The sequence below is a fragment of the Linepithema humile genome, chromosome 5 (genome assembly GCF_040581485.1).
Source record: "Linepithema humile isolate Giens D197 chromosome 5, Lhum_UNIL_v1.0, whole genome shotgun sequence".
Classification (NCBI taxonomy): Eukaryota; Metazoa; Arthropoda; class Insecta; order Hymenoptera; family Formicidae; genus Linepithema; species Linepithema humile.
The window spans coordinates 4,518,221-4,536,439 of record NC_090132.1 but is presented as its reverse complement, the minus strand read 5'-3'; the positions used below and the strand labels follow the sequence as shown (position 1 = coordinate 4,536,439).

Here is an 18,219-nt window from a genome sequence, read left to right as displayed (position 1 = left end):
GAAAGAGGTGCGAGGAGGCTGAGAGGAGGAGGAGGAGGAGGAGAAGTCGATGGAGAAAAAGAAGATGCTAATTGGAGCGACTTGTAGCGTCCAGCAGCGCGTGTTAACACGACTTCCAGGTACTCCGCGCGTCTTCTTTGCCTCTCTCTTTCTCTCTCTCTCTCGCCTTCTCCTCCGTAGCCCTCGCGAACGAATACCTTCCAGTAGGTGCTTCCGGCTAGACGCCGGCTTCCATCAAAGAGAAGCCTTTTGGAACCGGAACACGCTGTTTCGGACGGGAAGAGAGGAGGAGCGCGCTGTACACGTGGTTTGCGCGGGAAAAATCGTGTAGAGAAAAAGGACTCTTGAAGAAACTATGAATGACGCCCCGATATCTTCGTCCCACTTTTTTTCCTCCCGCTCGTCTCTCGCGCTCTCTTCCCCCCTCCCCGTCTCTCTTCTCCGCCGTCTCTCCTTCCCGTTTTCTCTCCTTCCCCTTCGTGCTACGTACGTCCGTTAGTCGGACGCTCGACAAATATTTGCACGAATTCAGAGCGACCGCTCGTAAATTAGAGAAAGAGTGAGGAGAGGGCACACTTTGAAATTCTTTAGGGCCGTGCCCTGGTTGGCCCCTAAGTCCCTTGTTGCCCCCTCCATCGCCCCTCCATTACCCTCGCTCTCTTCTTCGCGCTTCTCGTGCCGCTCTTTTGGTCTCGAAAAGTCTTTGGCCTCGGCAGAAAATTAAAACGGCTCCTTCCTTCTCACTCTTTCTCGCCGAAGCCAGGGCTCGGAGTCCGGCATCAATCGCGCCGGGTACGTCGCTTTTGCTCACGATGCGTGACTCGTCGTGCGTTCGCCGAAATTCGCTCGACCCCCTGAATCATCGCGTTGAATCATGATCGTTCTCCGAGTTATTAGATTCCGTCCGAAAGTACGCAGATTGACGGCCGCGATAGCGCCCGGAGCGGACCTAATCGGCGAGATTAGAAGTTAACTAGCCGATGAGCAATGAGGTACGAAGTTTTCGAAGCCGACGATTATTTTCGACGCGATTATCTTCACACACGTCATCCGTTCAAATTTATACGAAATCGGCAGATAGTCGCGTAGTAAGAAATAACTTGTTTACTCGTTTCGTCATTATCAGCTTTGCACGAAGTCTGTGAGTAAGCAAGTTTAATGATAGAAAATTACTTGTTTACAATTACGATCGGAGATATTAAAAAAAGATAGTAACAAATTGCCTTCCTGTTAACATCCGACTGTTTTTTCAGCGTCGTTATTAGTCATACTCTTTAATGTCGAAGAAGATTGAAGGGTTCGAGATATTTGCAATTGCATCCGGAGAATCCGATTGACCGAGAAAAGAATTTTCCGCTAGGCGATGAAAATTCCAGGCTCAAAATTTGTATTTCGTCGGCCGCCTCGTCAAAACGCCATACTTTTTCACAAGCATGGTGCGCGTATGGGGGTTGCGAGATGAAAGAGAGGGCGGGAAGACGCCAAGTGGCCGAGTGCGGCTCCTACGATGCTGCGTGGATCACACAGCGTCTCGTAGTCGTGCAAAAGAGTGAGAGAGAAAGAAAGAGAGAGGGGGAGAGAGAGTGAGAGGCGAACATCCGAAGCGCGCGCGGCTGGAAGGGCGAGAGAGGGAACGGAGGGCTACGAACGTCGTGGAACGGGGATGACGGAGAGGGCAGGGCGGGAGAAGGCGTCGGGGGTGGGGGCAGTGGCGATGTCCTAGCGAAGGTCACGGCCGGGAATGCGGTTTACGTCCGTCGGTCCAAAGTGGCGTGCCGCGTTGCAGAGCTCTTCTCTTTCTCTCGTTCTATCTTTCCCTCGCTCTTTCGCTCCCTTCGCCTTCCTGCCCTCTCAGATGCCGCCACCCCCTCCTCCTCCTCCTCATCCGTCCGTTCGTCTCTATCTCACTTCTTCTCTCGCCGCTCTCGGACCCCGCGGCGCGGCGCAGACTTCAGGAATGCACCAAATGCACCGCGCTGACCGATGCTCGTCCCCGTTCCACCGCTTCCACTTATTTACTTCGGCCGTTTGCCTCTCTTCGTTCTTCTCCCTTTTTCTCTCTCAGTCTCTCTCCTTTCGCAGGCCTTCGTTTCTTTTTTTCCCTGGTCGGCTACTCCGCCTCCGCGGGCCACTCTCGCATCCTTTACATCGTTTTGCCGCCGCCGCCGCCGCCGCCGCCGCCGCCGTCGCCGCCGCCGTCGCTGCCACTCCCGGGAACGGTCCGCTTTTCTACCACCGTGTGGTGGTGCGTCTCTTCTCTCCACGCCCTCGATCGTACGATCGTACGTACGATCGAGCACGCACGCACGTATACTGCGTGCTGACCGATACGCAGAAGAAGCATGTTGTCGTTGTCGAGGATATATACCGGGTCGTACATCGCGACGCGTTCTCACTACGTTCGTTCTCGCGCCCTCCCGCCGCGCTTTCTCTTTCTCTCTTCTTTTTGAGATCTCTTCTCCGTGTCCTTCGATCGCGCTTCCTTTTACGCCCCGGTCCTGGATGATTCCCGCTCATGGGAACGCGGATCCAACAGTATCGATTACCGATCGACGCCGATGGTGAGATTAATAGCAGCTAGTGGTGTTATCGATGGTAATTTTTTCTGTAGATGCTCTTGCTAATTTAACAGAAATTTTTATTTTTAACAAGATAATTGAAGATTTATATAAAACTAAATAATTTTTTTACATATTTTTGCGACGAAATAGAATTTTATCATAGCTAGAATTTATTTACCGTTGAACATAAACAGCTTAATTTTCAGAATATAAAAAAACATGCTTTGTTTTATCACGAAATTCTACAGTTTTTCAAAATTTACATTAAATATTATATAGTATTTGAATAGAATATACATACAGATTTACTTTGCAGCAAATAAATAATCTTTTTTTTTTTTTTTATAATATCTGTTCTCTTAGAAATGCTATTTGTTTAACCTGCCATTCAAAAATAAATAAGCACAAAGTTATAGTAAATAATTATTGCACTATTAATTAACGTCTCGTGAAAATCGATAAGTGCAAAAATTTAAAGGAATCTCAAGTTCTGCGCCGCGCGAATACAGGCTGCGAATAAGAATCCGGCAGAGCCAGCTGACGCGAAATCACAGGGTGCAGAGACCTCGGTAGAGATTTGACAAACTCCTCCCCCCTTTCCTTCGACCTCGTCTCGCACATCCCCGCTCTATTCTCGTCTGTCTCTTTGGCCCTGACCCACCCAAAGGATGCAGTCACCCCGCGTATGGCCGACGGGATGCGCACGGAGGGGAGTCTCCGAACCGCGTCCGTAACTAGGAGGAAAAGAGAGGAACGCATGCACACACACGCATATGCGACGCGAAGGGGGGACGAAAGGCGGTGCACACGACGTGGCATCGTGTTCGTGTATACACGCGTGTATAAACGCATGCCGTGTGTGAAGAGAGCGAAAGAGAGAGAGAGAGAAAGAGAGAGTGGCGTGGCGGGACGAGTGTCGGAGGGGGTGCGTTCTACAAATCAATACCTACTGGATCCCGCGTGTGTACCAGCCGTGCACAACGCACGAAACGTGTCACCCACCGACCCAAACCCCATGGACGATATAGCAGCTGCCAGTATAGCCCGGCATATGTCGTTGTACGTCTAGCGGGCCGTGCCAAATCTTAGATCCCTTTTTACAGCTGTAAGCTATAAGTTCACAGCGGTCGCGATGTAGTAAACAATTTTTTGCAACAAATTTTTCTTTTATTCTCTTGTCATATGATCTAACTGACTCCAATGATCAGTTGTTTGGACATTTAGCATTCATAGATATAAAATAATTTATATAAACGATGCAGTAATAATTCACATTAACATTTAATGTATTTATATATTACATTCAGTATTATATGTTTATATAAAATAATTTCTTTCGGCACAACTAATCTCCAGATTTATTAAGTGTACTTTTTTTTACTTCGCTCCCGAATTTTTCTTTGCTTGTTTTCAACAAGTTGATTGTTTCTTCTAAGAACTCGAGTGTAGTGACGATGGTAACGCCGAGTCTTTCGCTAAATTTCTAATTTGCTTTCGTAACACGCATCGAGGTCGACAATGACGGCGATGACGGCAACGGTGACGGTAACCGTAACGAGAATGACGATCTCGAGCATCCGGTATTTTGCCGTATTACGAACGAATAATTTACTTTTACAAAGTAGACATACGTCGATAAATTCTGAGTTAATTTTTTGTTAAATAGTAAAGAAAAAGAAAGCGAAAAAAGCACATTCGAGCATCCAAACAAAATCAATTTTAAATTGAAATGAACATTATATAAAAGAATATAAAAAAATTTTTATTTTATGCAAATCAGGCGTTGTCTTCTCTTGCTGTTATATTTAAATAATCTTTTAATAAATATTTATAATATTTATGTAACTAAATATCCAAAGATATTTAATTTTATATATTTTTATATTTGTTCACAACTCTTAGTTTTATTTTATTACCATACTTTGGCATATACATTTTTTCTAAAACACATCTCAAATAACAAATCTAAGATCTTTTTGTCAGTATATAAATAAATAATTAAACGTGATTCGCGTGTTTCGTTAGTTTAATTTGCGAAATTTTAGTTTGACGTTACGAGAATCGGTGCATTTCCGCACCGCATCGTGTAACCGCGCCCTCGACGCGACGCGACGCATTCGCCGCTTATCCGATACGCGCGAGTAGTATGTGTGTGCGTTTGCGGCGGCGACGTCTCTGGCGAAGGTGGTGGGAGACTTCATTCAGTGCGCCTCTCGCTCACTGTTAGGCGCATGCTCTCGCTGGTCGCGCGTACACACGCTACTCACGCTGACTCCCTTCCCACTCCGACAACGGCGTTCCCTCACACGTACGCACGGAAATACACACACGTACGCGGAACCTTGTACCCCTGCATTTACAGACGAATACACGCGAGAATCGCGAATAACGCGCGTGGTAGCGTGGCCGCTCGCTCGCATAGTATCTTTCTTCGTTTACTTCTTTGCGTGCGAAAGAAGAACGAGCATTACAAAAGAGATTGAATGCGCGCGCGAGATAAGGAAGCCAAGTCCGGGTGACTGGATCCGCGAGGAGGACCACACGCCGTCGCCGGCGCTGTATTGTTTGCATCGCGTGGTCGCATGTTGCGCGAAGACGCGCGTATTTTTAAGATATCGCGTGTTTATTTTGAGGCTTGCTCTTTTACCGCGATAGTAGCAATCGTGTGCGCTGCACGAATAAAATTCGAAAATCTGTTAATTACTCCGGTATTATCTGTAATATAAAAGCTTATAATGAAGTTTTATCGGAATGATTCATTTAGGATGATACGAGAAATAACAGTAGTAATAATAGTAGTAGTATTAATGACCCAGAAACAATCCGATAAGCTTAGACTCTTATCTTATTACAACACCGTGTTCCTTTTTCGTATCCAGAAAGAAATATCTATTTACTTAAGTTTTAATATTGCAAAACCGACACCTGAAATCATGCAGCAAACATGTAAGATAAGACGTACGAAGTTTTACGAGATTCCGATAAAAGCACAACCAAGGCCGTTTGAATTAATCAAAATTAGACACAAACCAATTTTCAATCAAAAGAAAGTTTCATGCATTCGATGTGCTTCTTGATGTCTTACGGTGGTTTCGAAAAATTGTCTGTATTCACGATGGTAGGCAAACTAACTTAGTTCGGATTAATTATAACTATGGTAAGTAGAACGGTGAAGATATAATAAGTAACACCATAAATAAATACCAAGCGTAAGAAATCCTCACTTAAGAAATCCAACTCATACTCGAAACTCGGTTAATTAAATTTATACTATAATACTCGAGCAAGTACGCGCCACGTGATACGATAAGCACGCGCGTAGACTTCACAGTTCGTAATGTAAGCAATCAAGATAGACGAGTATACAAAAACAGACGTGTGAATCAGCAAGTGTAAGAGAATTAATTACGCGAGGTACCGCTAGATGAAAGATCTTGAAGAGTAAAAGTCGATCTGAATTCGCGATTTCCTCAAATTGTTGAAAGCACGTTTTTTTTTTTCCTATGTTTCTATTTGAGATTTTCATTATATCACGTTAGCCCGAATTGTCTACAAATCCAGCTTCGCAATTTTATCATTAAAATATGCCGTTAAAAAATTATTCAATAAAAAAATGTATTTTGCTAAATTAAAAAAAAAAAAAAAAACAAAGTTGTGCAGATCATTTACGATTAATAAACATTTAGCGCAATAATTATTACACAGATCAATTTTTTTTTGTTGCGAAATTGCTCCCGATCGAATCTCAAGGTGCACATCGACAATGCAATCCGCCGACGCGCCGCACACAACAACTTCGCGCATCGACGGATTCGACCGGGCCGAAACAACAACGCCGACGTGTGCGTGCGTGCAGTAGTAGCCCTGACAAGAGGGCAAGAACACAAGGGGGACAGAGAAAGAACGATGTGGTCGTAAAGTGCGGTAGAATGTACTCTCTGACGTAGGGCCCCGCTTGGCGCGGCGCGCAGCGCGCGCGTTGCATTCCCCCGCGGTGCATTGACTTCACCTCCCCTCCAGCGCTTCGGCCAGCTCACCGCCACCCTCTTCGTCTTCCCTCTCCCTCGATCTCATTCCACCAGCCCTCCTTTCTTCTCCCTTCTCGCTCTGTCTCCTTCTTCCTCTGCCTCCCTTGTACGGGGTCTCTCTCGCTCTTTCTCTCTCTCTCTCTCTCTCTCTCTCTCTCTCTTTCTCTTCCTCTCCGCGTCGGGTTCTTCCACGCCGCCGGTCATACCACCGCGCCCCACCCTTCCCCTTCGTCGGTGCAAACGCTTCCCGGCACAACAACAACATTCCTTCTCTCTATAGCCCCTTCGTAGCACGGAGACTCCGCTACCAGACTCAACGTCTCTCTCTTTCCCTCTCTCTCTTTCTCTTTCTTCTTGTCGTCTCTTCTGCTTTATCTTCTTCTTCTGCCTCGGCGTCTCCGCGCGGGTGAAAGGAAGAGACGGAAAGACGCGTTGTTGAACGGCTCCGCAAAACTGGTCGCCCGCGAATCGCATGTCCGTCCGATCGACCTGATGCCCATCGGACATCGCCGCATAGTTTCGCTACGTATATTGCATCTCGTTCGATGCCCGCGGTATCCCGTTCGATCTTTTTTCTTTCCGGCATTGCAGTCTTGCACAGAAAAATTGGAGCAAAAATCGGCGGCTTTTATCTCTTTCAATCGTGTTTGTTAATATGACTAAATAAAAAATTGACTAAATCAAAAAAGCCTAATATTAATAATTTATATAACTAAAATTTTATTATCATAAAATAAAAAAATTAGATAAAAAAAATTTTGTTCTTGAAAAAAAGTTCACAAACGGAAGCATTGAAATTTATTGAAATAATTATCAATAAACGTTACAATTTGAAAGATTTTTCTAAATAATACTTTTAATAAAAAGTGACAGAAGCCTTTCCTCTCTCTTTATCTATCTTTTCACAAAATAAAAGCCAATAAGAATTTTATGGAAATACCTATTTTTTTACATGACTGTTATGTCGAGTTTCAAAGATCGTGCACGCGTTATGCTTGTTGCTTGACATCTCGGATTATTACTGTCACGTGAAAACAACTTCAATTAAGGAGTGGTCGCATTCTGATTAGGGATCAAAGTCCTCCGTCAATTAATTAACGGATTTTATTGTCATCGGTCGTGCGTTATCTTTCTGCCGGCAGCCAGAAAAAATTCTTCCACGCGTTGCAAGCGCACCTGCTCAACTTTCTACTAGTCGGGAATTCAAAGAGAGGGACAGCGCGATCTTATCGAACTATATACAAGACTTAAACCTGCGGAATGTTTTTGTGTGAGTACGTGCTTAGGACAGGTGTCGGCACATTCTAACAAAAACTCAGCAAGAAACCCAAGAGACCGTGATCAGTTCCTAAAATATTTGTCCTTCCTTTAATAAAGAAAGTGCGACATATCTTTCTTTCTTTTGGCCCTGTTGCAAATTTGCTATTTTTTGCAATCTTTAAATTTTAACTAATAATATGCACTTTTCTTTCACCTAGTATAGATTTTCGTCAATTGTTAGACATTAGTGCTCCTTTATAAACTTTTATTCTTAAACATAAAAAATGTTGTCTTGCTAATTCTATTTCAATTTTTGCAGAAATTATAAAAACTAATCATTTTTATTTTATATTATAAAGTTTAAATTATTAGATGATTATTTTTTAAATGATTATTACACACAAAAGTTTTGCAACTAAAATTTAGCGTCCATTTCTTAATGATTATAAAATTATAAAACAATAAAATAGTTTTAAAAAATAATTTTTAACGATCTTTTAACATACTTATTAGATACATGTTAACATACTTTTTTCGGTATCAAACGAGCGTTAAAAATAAATTTTTTACATTATTTTATTGTTTTATAATTTTTGTTAATGTAAATGGACGCTGAACTTTAGTTTTACTCGTAATATCTCGTGCTGTCGTGATATCAGGTAAAGAAAATTACTTGTCACGCGGAAAATTATTTCTAAGTTGCTACTAGAAATATTTTATTTATTATTTATGATTTGTTATCTAAATGGTATATATTACAATAATGTTTAAAACAATGTTTTACGTTCCAAAATGTGTTCCGAAATCGATGAGTTTCGATGATTTCTAGACTATTCATCGATATTAATTTTTAAATTTTACATTTTTCTTTTTTAATTTGCTTTTTTTGAATACGTACAGGTAGTTGAAACATCCATATATTTACTAATTTTATTAGTATGATGAACGAAAGCATATTTTTATTTTGAAATAAAAGTTCTCTTGTTCAGGCTTTCTTTCGATTTGCTTTGTCGTCCTCCTCCGTTCGTGCCTTCATTTAGATTTCGATGTGTCGTTCGGATTAGTGAGAGGAAAAAAAATATCCGAATATACTAAAGGGACTTAAACAAATCTACAAGATAAAAGGGAAATAGAACATATGCAGAAAATTTTGTATTACAAAATAATTTGACTCAATTAGTTTGAATTTTAGGAAGAGTAACAGGTAATAAGCGACTTTTGAAACGGATTTATGAAACTGAAAAAATAATTTTTTTATTCTTTTTAGTCGACTTTTATTATAAATTATAATACTTTTATTAAAAAACTTTTAAATCAAAATTTTTAGAAATTGTATATATTTTTGTCAATATTTTAAAGCATCAAGGTAAGTGACGGTAAAGATTTTATTTATTATTATTTACAACGGATTATACACGTTTTATTGGTATTAAATTAGACAAGCAATTTTATTATAAAATTAAATTAATTTTTGTAAATTTTTATTACTATTATTTCACATTTTTGAAAAAAATAAAACGTATTTTTGGACATTGTTCAAAATACTTTATTGGTAGAAATTAATAATTTTAAAAATTATTTTTAGAATCACAATTAAAAAGAAAAAAATATATTATTTTAGATGATGTATTTGTTATAAATATTTAAAAGAACACTTAAATGCTTAAATTTTTTTATTGCGGAAGATACTCACTCTAAATATTTGCGACACAGCTAACTACAAAATGGCGATTCTGTAGACAGAACTTTTTTATCGGGGAATCGGTGTAACTTTTACTTTTAATTGATATTACTGCTAGAGTAGGTAATAAAATTATTGTTAAAGCTTCCACTATATTTAATCTTGTTAAAATAATTTTTATGTTCGTATTGATTGAAATTATTTGAGACCAATACGCTAGTAATAAAAATTATTTCCTTGACATTTAAAGAATTGTTCTAACATATTTTTATGGACTATGTACTAATAGAAAGATTAAATGATACGAATAAAATAAAAAGATCATTTTTCATCGGCAATTTGCGACATTTTCAATGAAAATTCGAAGATCTTCGATTTCGACAAATTATACGAATATCGTATTTTTTTTATTCAAGTTTTTTGACTTTATCGCTCTGTGGCACAACTTATCGATATTACGATACCGCGGAGAATCCACGTCGGTCGTGGCAACCTAAAATCAACCCTTTCTTGTATGTATGTACAATACATACATACATATGTATGTATGTATGTATGTATTTATATTTATATATATATATATATATATATATATGTACATACATATATATATATATATCGACGTCGCTCGAGAGGGGGGAAGAAAACGCCGTGTTCTTTATCGATCTTCGCGAACTACAGCGATCATGCGCGTAGTAGGCCGTAGGGAAGTGTTGGCGCTCGTACTTCAATTTTGGGCCAGGGGGATGTTTGGGTCCGGGTGAAATCCCGAGTCGTCGCCCTTACGGATGCAGGTGGGCAGAAGGCGCTTGGGAGCAGGCGCGCGCGGTACTTGGCTCGCACCGAACCCGAGAACTTCTCTCTTTTGCGCGCGCGCCTGCTCCCAAAATTCCGGAGGGAAGACTTTGTCTTCATTCGCCCGCGTCTTCGGTGCCGCCGTCGTTGATTCCGCCGTCGTCGTCGCCGCCGCCGCCGCCGCCGCGGTCGGCGGCCATGTTTGCGCCAGTATGGTAGGCGTTCAAGGGCGGTACCATCTCGCCGCGCGTTCTCCAACGACTTTGGAGAACGCTTTCACCCCACTCGCCGGCGCGCCGTCGCGTTTCTGGTGGGGCATCATCAACGGTGTTCCGTTGGTGTCTCTTCCACCACCGCCGACGCTCCGCCGCCCTCTTCCCGCCACCTCCTACACCGCGTCGTCGCTTGACCCCACTCGGCTGCCTCCTCGCATCTCTGCTGCGAGAGAGTAGGGTGCCCTGTTGTTATGGTGGGGGGAAGTTGCGCCGGGCGGGATAGCAGCAGCAATCCGAGGGGAAGGGTAGCGACGTGATCGAACTACAGCGGCGGCGATACTTCGTCTTCCACTTCCTGCTCTTCGTCTTCGATTCCACTCGCCGAGGAGGGCGGCCGCCGCCTTCATGGCCTCCGATGATAGTGTGTTGCCCGCAAACGTCGTCTCGTCTTCTCTTCCTCGTCGTACTCGTCCTGCCGCTTGTTTGCCTCTCGATACTTCGTTTTCTTCTTCCCGTTTTCCCCCCTTTTTTTTTCCTTTTACAGCTTGAAGTTTCGAGGGACGGTCGTGTTAAAGCCTAACTCGGTTTATGTATTTAATTATCGAACTTATTCGAGTTCGCGTTGGAATTTCACAGAGCCGAATACGCCGAGATGCGCGAACGGCGAGTATGAATAATTGATGAAGATAATCTGCCGCCTTGGAATTCGCGGCGTTTGCTCTTATATTTTCCTTTTAGCGCTTCGACGCGATATCATGTGCATGGTCGTTAAGGTGGACACATGTTGCTCCTCAGTATCTCGCTTTAACATCTTTGCAGCCTCTTTTATCTTCTTTCTGCCAATTCGAAGTTCGAAGACGCGGTGGTTAAGCCATACTTACATTCATATGTTCAATTATCGAACCAAGTTCAACGAAATTTTATGAAGTTAAAAGTCTGGAGAACAGAAGTGAATTAATGTCTAAAATAAAATTTAAAAAAATACCAAATATGCAAAATTCTTTGCTCAACAAACAGCGATAAGCTGTTTTGGGGCATTCTAAAGGAATATTCTGAAGGAAAATCAAAATAATGTATGAATGAAATAAAAATGTATCTTGAAACGCGTATATGCTAATTTTAAACATATCGTTAATCAATTTATGTTGAAAAATCTTATTAGTTCAGTTGCGGTTAAAAACAACAACACAATAATTTATATTAAGTAACTTAATTAAATTGTCTACGCAAAAATATCAAAAAAGTATTGAAGATTATAATTTTGATAAATAGCCGTATTAAAAAATTTATTCTGAATAATTTTACACTTTGAGATAAGAGTCACTTGAATCAACCATTAATATATATAAAATAACGTATTATTAATGTGCCGTTCTTATTTTCTGTTACAGGCAAATGGTCGGACGTATATTGGTGGAAATGTTTCGCGCGGCTGTCAACAATAAAATAACATTGGTTATCGAGCTTGTTATGCAGCAAGTACAACTTATCATCGACGATAACGGTAAGTCATTTTCCATTATTAATTGAACACTACTTTTGAAATGCATATTTTTGCATTGCTCCTAAGTTGCGTATCGTCGTTTAGACGCTGCAGCGATGTGATGATTTCTAAATAATTCTAAATAATATGACGACCTTTAATAAGAATCGTTCTGCATCATCATGTACAAAAATGAAAGATATTTTAGTTTGTTTATTAACCATTCAATAAAAACGGTTGCAATCTCTTTATATAATCTCTAAGGAATATTTTATGCACTCTTCTTTTCTTCTACATTGCACGCAACATTCATAATTTTGTAGCATATAATGTGGATATTTCTTCCATGCAAAGTCTTCAATGTGCACGTAAAGCAAACTTTTATATATTTTTTTAAAACTTTTATATGCGTAGCATATATTTTATGCGTGTAGACAGGCGATAAAAAATGATATATTAAATAAAATTCAATGTCATACAATTTTTCGTACTTTTGTAAGCTTTTGTTAATGTGAAAGGATTGATGAAAATGTTCATTTCTGAGTCAAATCCTTCGCAGCATTCACGCATGTTGTTTAAGCATAAATATGATTGGTTCCTAAAATTTTTATTTTAATTGTATATCATCTTTTTCTAATTATTTTGTAAAAGGGACAATCTGGCTTGCGCGTTTGCATCTTGATTATGTGCTGCTTTTTTTTTACGCTGATACAAGTTCGCTCAATGATACACGTAATTTATTAGACATTTTCAGAATTTTTGCGATTGTTAAATATAAACTGTTATAGAATATAATCTTACGCTGACTGCGACCGAAAAAACATGCTTACTCGGCAATTCCCGTGTTAGTGAAGTATCTATTTTCACAAATGGAAATGTACAAAAATTCTCAAATTTCTTTTCTATTGCTATAGACAAAAAAAGGCCGTTCACCAAGATAGTTTCTACCAAAATTATTCTACTACTATTCTTCTTTTAATCTCTGGTCAAAACTCGTAATCGATGCTGCACAAAAAGTGCAAGCACAGCCGACTGTACATTTCAGATCTCGCAATGTAAATCTTTTTTATCAAAATAACATCATCCGCTTTGATAGAAATTGGATTTTCTTTGAGCGCTGTTTGTTTAAATAATGCGTCCGACATGAGAAATATTAATATCAGCAATACCAGCGTCGCTCTTGACCGACTTTTAACGAAATGTATAAAGATAATTGAATGAACGTCTTGAAATTTGTCGCAATTTATTTTGCTTTTCGCAAAAATTGCGTCGTTTATTTCATGAGAAGTTAATTGTGCGTCAGAGGAAACACATTAAAAATATATAAACATCAATGCGCAAACTTTGAAGGAATATTTAAAAAAAAATAGTAGTACTCGCACCGTGCTTCGAACTGCACGTTTTAATGCTTGTCGCGCGCAATTCTTCCTTTTTAACCAGAATAATATCTTATATTCGTTACAAAATTGGATATGTCTACTTGAAATGGAGATTGCTCGAGTAGAACGCTATAGGAAACGTACATCAGCAGCTGGAGCTGTTTCTTTCGGGAAAAGGCGGGGTGGCTCATTTTCGATGAGGGGGGAGGCAAGAGGATGCGGCGAAAAGTAAGTACCTTCGTTAGAGGCAACGACGAAAGACGCGCCCTCGCTTCCGGTATGGCACGCGCCGCAGTACCGGAAGTCGCTCATGGATTCGAGAATACGGTATTAAGCTGCCGTGATATTTATACGCGAGGGCGCAGCTCCCCCCGGTCTCAGAAGCAAACCCACTCCGTTCTTAATTTAAACATCGCCATATCTGGCTACAAAGATGCACGCGTAAAAGCCGGCGTACCGATGCTGGTACCAGGATTCACATCCTTCTGGCCTCTTTCTGACAGCCGTGTGGTGGTCTATCAATCCGGTGCACGCATTATTTTGTACATAATAGAAATTCTATAGCATTATTAGATTTCGGAGAATTTTCAATTTCTTAACGGAGAAATAAACATATAGTGTTAAAGAAAACTATTTTTATATTAAATTCTTTATATTGAATATTTAATATTCAATGTATTTCTACGTCGGGTGAAGTAAAACTTATGATTATACGGATACATTTAGCGTTAAACGCATGAGAATACGAATCAGACTTAATGAGAACTTAAAAAATTGAATAAACTGCAACTTTTAAAGTATTATATACAAGATCATAAATGAAGAAAAATAAAATTGTTTATTTATGTGAAGTTTTTGTTCTTAAAAGGGATCTAAGTCGGATGGACTTCTATAGATGTCAGATTCCAACAGTGACAAAGAATTTTAGACAAAAGACTGTTTCCTTTTTGTCCACCTTTTTCTAAAGAAAATATATAAGTCTACAAATTTCGCTTACTGAAAAAACGCCGATTTCGTTCAGGCATCTTTTTTTTTTGTACCGTTCCATAAATGTCATACAATACATTTTCTTCTTTCATAAATGTCTTGCGTAAATGTTCTGCAATAAATTAAGGGGTATTCTATTTTTTTATTTATTCACGAAGAACAATGTTACACGTTAATTATTATCTACCTAATAAAATAATGAAAAAGTGCATTCCAACTACTTCAAGAACATTAAAGAGCTACAGATTTTACGGAAAGAATTTTACACGTATAAAAATTGTATAGAAAATACGATACAATTATAAAATTATAATCAAATTAGCAGAAAAATGTAATAAGCAATTGATCCTTTATCGATCCGCTTGTTTTTGTATATACTGATTTAAATTAATAAAATAAATAAATAAATTTAAAGTGGATTTTATTAAAAGAAAGCCATTTAACGTTTAATCATGAAAAAACAATATTAAAAATATTTATATAATATAATAATTATAAATAAATTTTACAGGTGATTATATTATTATTATACATTGTATAATTATACAAGTGATTACAGTGTTTCTGTTAAAATTTATTTCAAACTTATAAAATCTCTAACCTGATCTAAAACATCTAAAAAAAGGTTTCGAAAATTCTGTAGATTACGAATATATGGTGCGCATCCGGAGTCGTGAAATGCATTCCTTGTGCCGACACGTGTTGGCACAAGGAATGTATCTTGATGCAGCACCCCAAAAGGTGCTTTCTAGCCCACTATTTTTAGGGACAAGCCGCGGAGCATCTTGCCTCATAACACGTGTCAGCATCGATGTTTTTCCGTGGGGGGACATGCGGAAGGGTCCGCGATGCAGCACCGGTTCACGACCCGGGGCACGCGACACGCGTGCATCCTCGGCGTTTACGTATTTTTGGATAACACGAAATACGCGGCTGAGCATGAAGGGAAGGAACCCCTCGATTTTTAGCGAGAGCATTGACCTCATAGTTTGAAAAGGGAGAATTCGAAACTAATATAACATCTCGCGGAGTTCAAGTCCCAACATAACGGATACGCGAAAATAATTATTATCTTTACTAATGATAATGGAGGTGCGACAATTGGCATGAGGGACTTTTTTAAAGAATTTGATTTCTTAAATGTCTCTGTACTTTTTTATTTTCTCCAGTACATCAATTCCAAAATCTATATTTATTGTATTAGATTTGTTTAGGAAATAAGCATTCATTTATTTAAGAAACCACTACTTTATTTCCCGGAAGATTAAATTTGTTTACAATTATTGAAATTTTCATAAACTTTCTTTAAGAAGTCGCTCCATGTAAGAAAATGTAAAATTATAAATGTTACCGGTGGATATAAAACCAATCACAGTTACCAAATTTCTAAATAGACGATGACAATGCTTGAAAAGATGAAATTCGCTCTAAATAAACTTGTTAAGATTTTTCAAGGAGAAAATTAGCCTGATAATATTTTTCTTTAAAGATGTTACTCAGCGTGAATTTTGCCCAAGATTTAACATCCTGTTAAATCTTAGACAAAATGTCCTTAGGACAATAGAGAATCTTTGATTAATGGTCAAAAATGGTCGGAAATGGTCAGAAATGTTGAAAAAGGATAACCATATCAAAAGAGAGAGTTTAGAACGGTCCCGAAAAGTTGAACGTTCTTCAAATGTACCCAGTGAGAACTGAATATACTAAGAATATTCATCAAAGGAATTTTTGTATCTTGGATCCCTTTTTTTGGAATTGTAGTCTTACAATATTCCATGTCTGCCCTTTTCGCTACATAGTTAGTCCTTACATCTTTTATTCTTCTTTATTTTTCCCTCTATGGATGTTCTTAGCAGGTGCGGATTTCCCATTAGTAGGCTACAGCCTAGGGCGGCAGATTTTAGGGGGCGGCAAATTTTCAATTTTTGAATTAAAAAAAAATTTATTAACGCTCGATTTATATTCGAAATACATTCTGATTTTCATCAAAAGAGTCATAATATAAATATGTTCGTGATCATTACTGTTAAAGAACGTATAAAGTGCTATTTTTTCCGGCGTTTTTGGCAAAACTTATTTCCCGTTTTTTCCCTCCAATTCTCAACCTTTTTTTGGATTTTGCTGAAATTTTTTCTTTGAGTTTTGTTAATATTAAAAATTGCACTGTCATTAAGGGGCGGCAAATTTGATTCAGCCTAGGAGCGGCAGAAACCGAAATCCGTCCCTGGTTCTTAGTATTTTACGCTCCCCTCCATTTAGTTATTTCTCAGTTTCTCGCGCAGAGAGCTTTTGCACCATTCAAGTTACCCTTCAGTAAGGTTGACGTCGCGCAAGAATTTGGTAGTCGAGTTCTGGCGAGGCCAGAATTCTTTTCACGGACTTCGTATTTGCTACTTAGATCACGGGAATATTTCATGATTAATGCATGGTATTGTAGTGAAATAATAGTAACAAGATGAGGTAATATATTTGAGCATTGCCGGATTTCTTATAAAATTTTATTTAATAATATTTCTATCTAAAACAAATTTCTTTGTCAGATTCGATAATGTTCACAAAGTTTAATTTTTTTTCTATTAAACACTTTAAATCACTGATTTTAATTAACTCGATTATTATAACACCTTTGTCACACTATTTCTATGAGATTTTAAAATGTTTACCGTGCAAAATCCAATTAAAATTATTTAAATTAACATGATTATTAATGTTTGCTACGCTTTGAAAGGTTTTTCTTATTTGTATAAAAATTTGTATATTTAATATTACATATTTTATATAGTGCGATCTTTTTTCAGAAGAAAATATAATTGCTCATTTAGAAAACAGATTACTTTCTGAAATATAGTAAAAACATCTAGAATTCATCTATAATCGATTATTAAATTATATTAGACGCAATAATTCTTCTGTAAGCTTTTCGTATTATTTAAAATCAAGGTGAAAATGATAGCACATGATTTACTACATTTCTGAACATTCAACATTCTGATATCTGATGTGTCATTTTTGTTACAGATGCTTTGGTTCGATCAGACTTAGTGGAGCAGATTCCGAATATAGCCATTATCTGTCACGAGGCACCACATATCTTCGGGGATGTTTTTCGCAATCATTTTCTCGGTATTATCGTGAAATATTTGAGCGATACGGACAACCAGGCAAGTGATCACATGATTCTTATTTTGAATTTAACGTAAGGCAAAAACTGAAATTCCTTGCCGGCATAAATATTGATATGAGATGTTTTTCACCTTATAGGTACGACAAATGGCTCAAAGCGCGCTAATTACTGTTGTGAAGCGGGAACTTCTTGACAACAACACAATCGAGAATGAAATTTGTCCCACGATAGAACATTTGTCTTATATGTCGGCCGATGAACATCTTCGAAACGCTAACATCTCCGTAAGTTTCTCGCGTTTTGTTCCCTTTTTTTAATTTCTTTATTATGGGCGATCGAAGACTTGACATAAAAAAGCTGTAAATGACGATAATACTTTTAAAGTCGCATTGTCGTCTTAAAGAAAAGCTCTATGTGCCAAGAATGAACGCTGCATAAAATCATTAGCTGCCGTTTAAGAAAATAATTATGGCGCTTAAGACGAATGAAAAGAATTATTTTACCGTTTCTTTTTGTTTCCAAGTTAATATTAACTAACACAATTAATTAAAAATCAATTAATTTAATAATTAATTAAACATTTTATGTAAAAAGAGTAATTTGCTCTGAAATTTTTATCTTCGGCGTTTATAAATTTATATATATATTAATATTATATAAAGATAATACTTTGAAATTTTTCTCTTTGTCATTTATAGCTTATTTT

The 18,219-nt window shown here is 38.5% G+C and overlaps 1 protein-coding gene across 9 annotated transcripts in view; it reads left to right on the top strand.

Annotated features, from left to right (window-relative positions):
• Nucleotides 1-18,219, top strand: part of LOC105675445 (serine/threonine-protein phosphatase 4 regulatory subunit 1) — a 123,387-nt gene that overhangs the window by 98,424 nt on the left and 6,744 nt on the right. For 8 of the 9 annotated variants that reach the window (XM_067355608.1, XM_067355607.1, XM_012372607.2 and 5 more), the window contains 3 exons: nucleotides 11,932-12,044; nucleotides 17,408-17,550; nucleotides 17,651-17,797. In XM_067355608.1, coding sequence (XP_067211709.1) covers nucleotides 11,932-12,044; nucleotides 17,408-17,550; nucleotides 17,651-17,797 — 403 coding nt within the window. Of the gene's footprint in view, nucleotides 1-11,931; nucleotides 12,045-16,703; nucleotides 16,850-17,407; nucleotides 17,551-17,650; nucleotides 17,798-18,219 lie in introns of those variants that run through there. The other variant, XM_067355614.1, reaches the window with a different exon arrangement.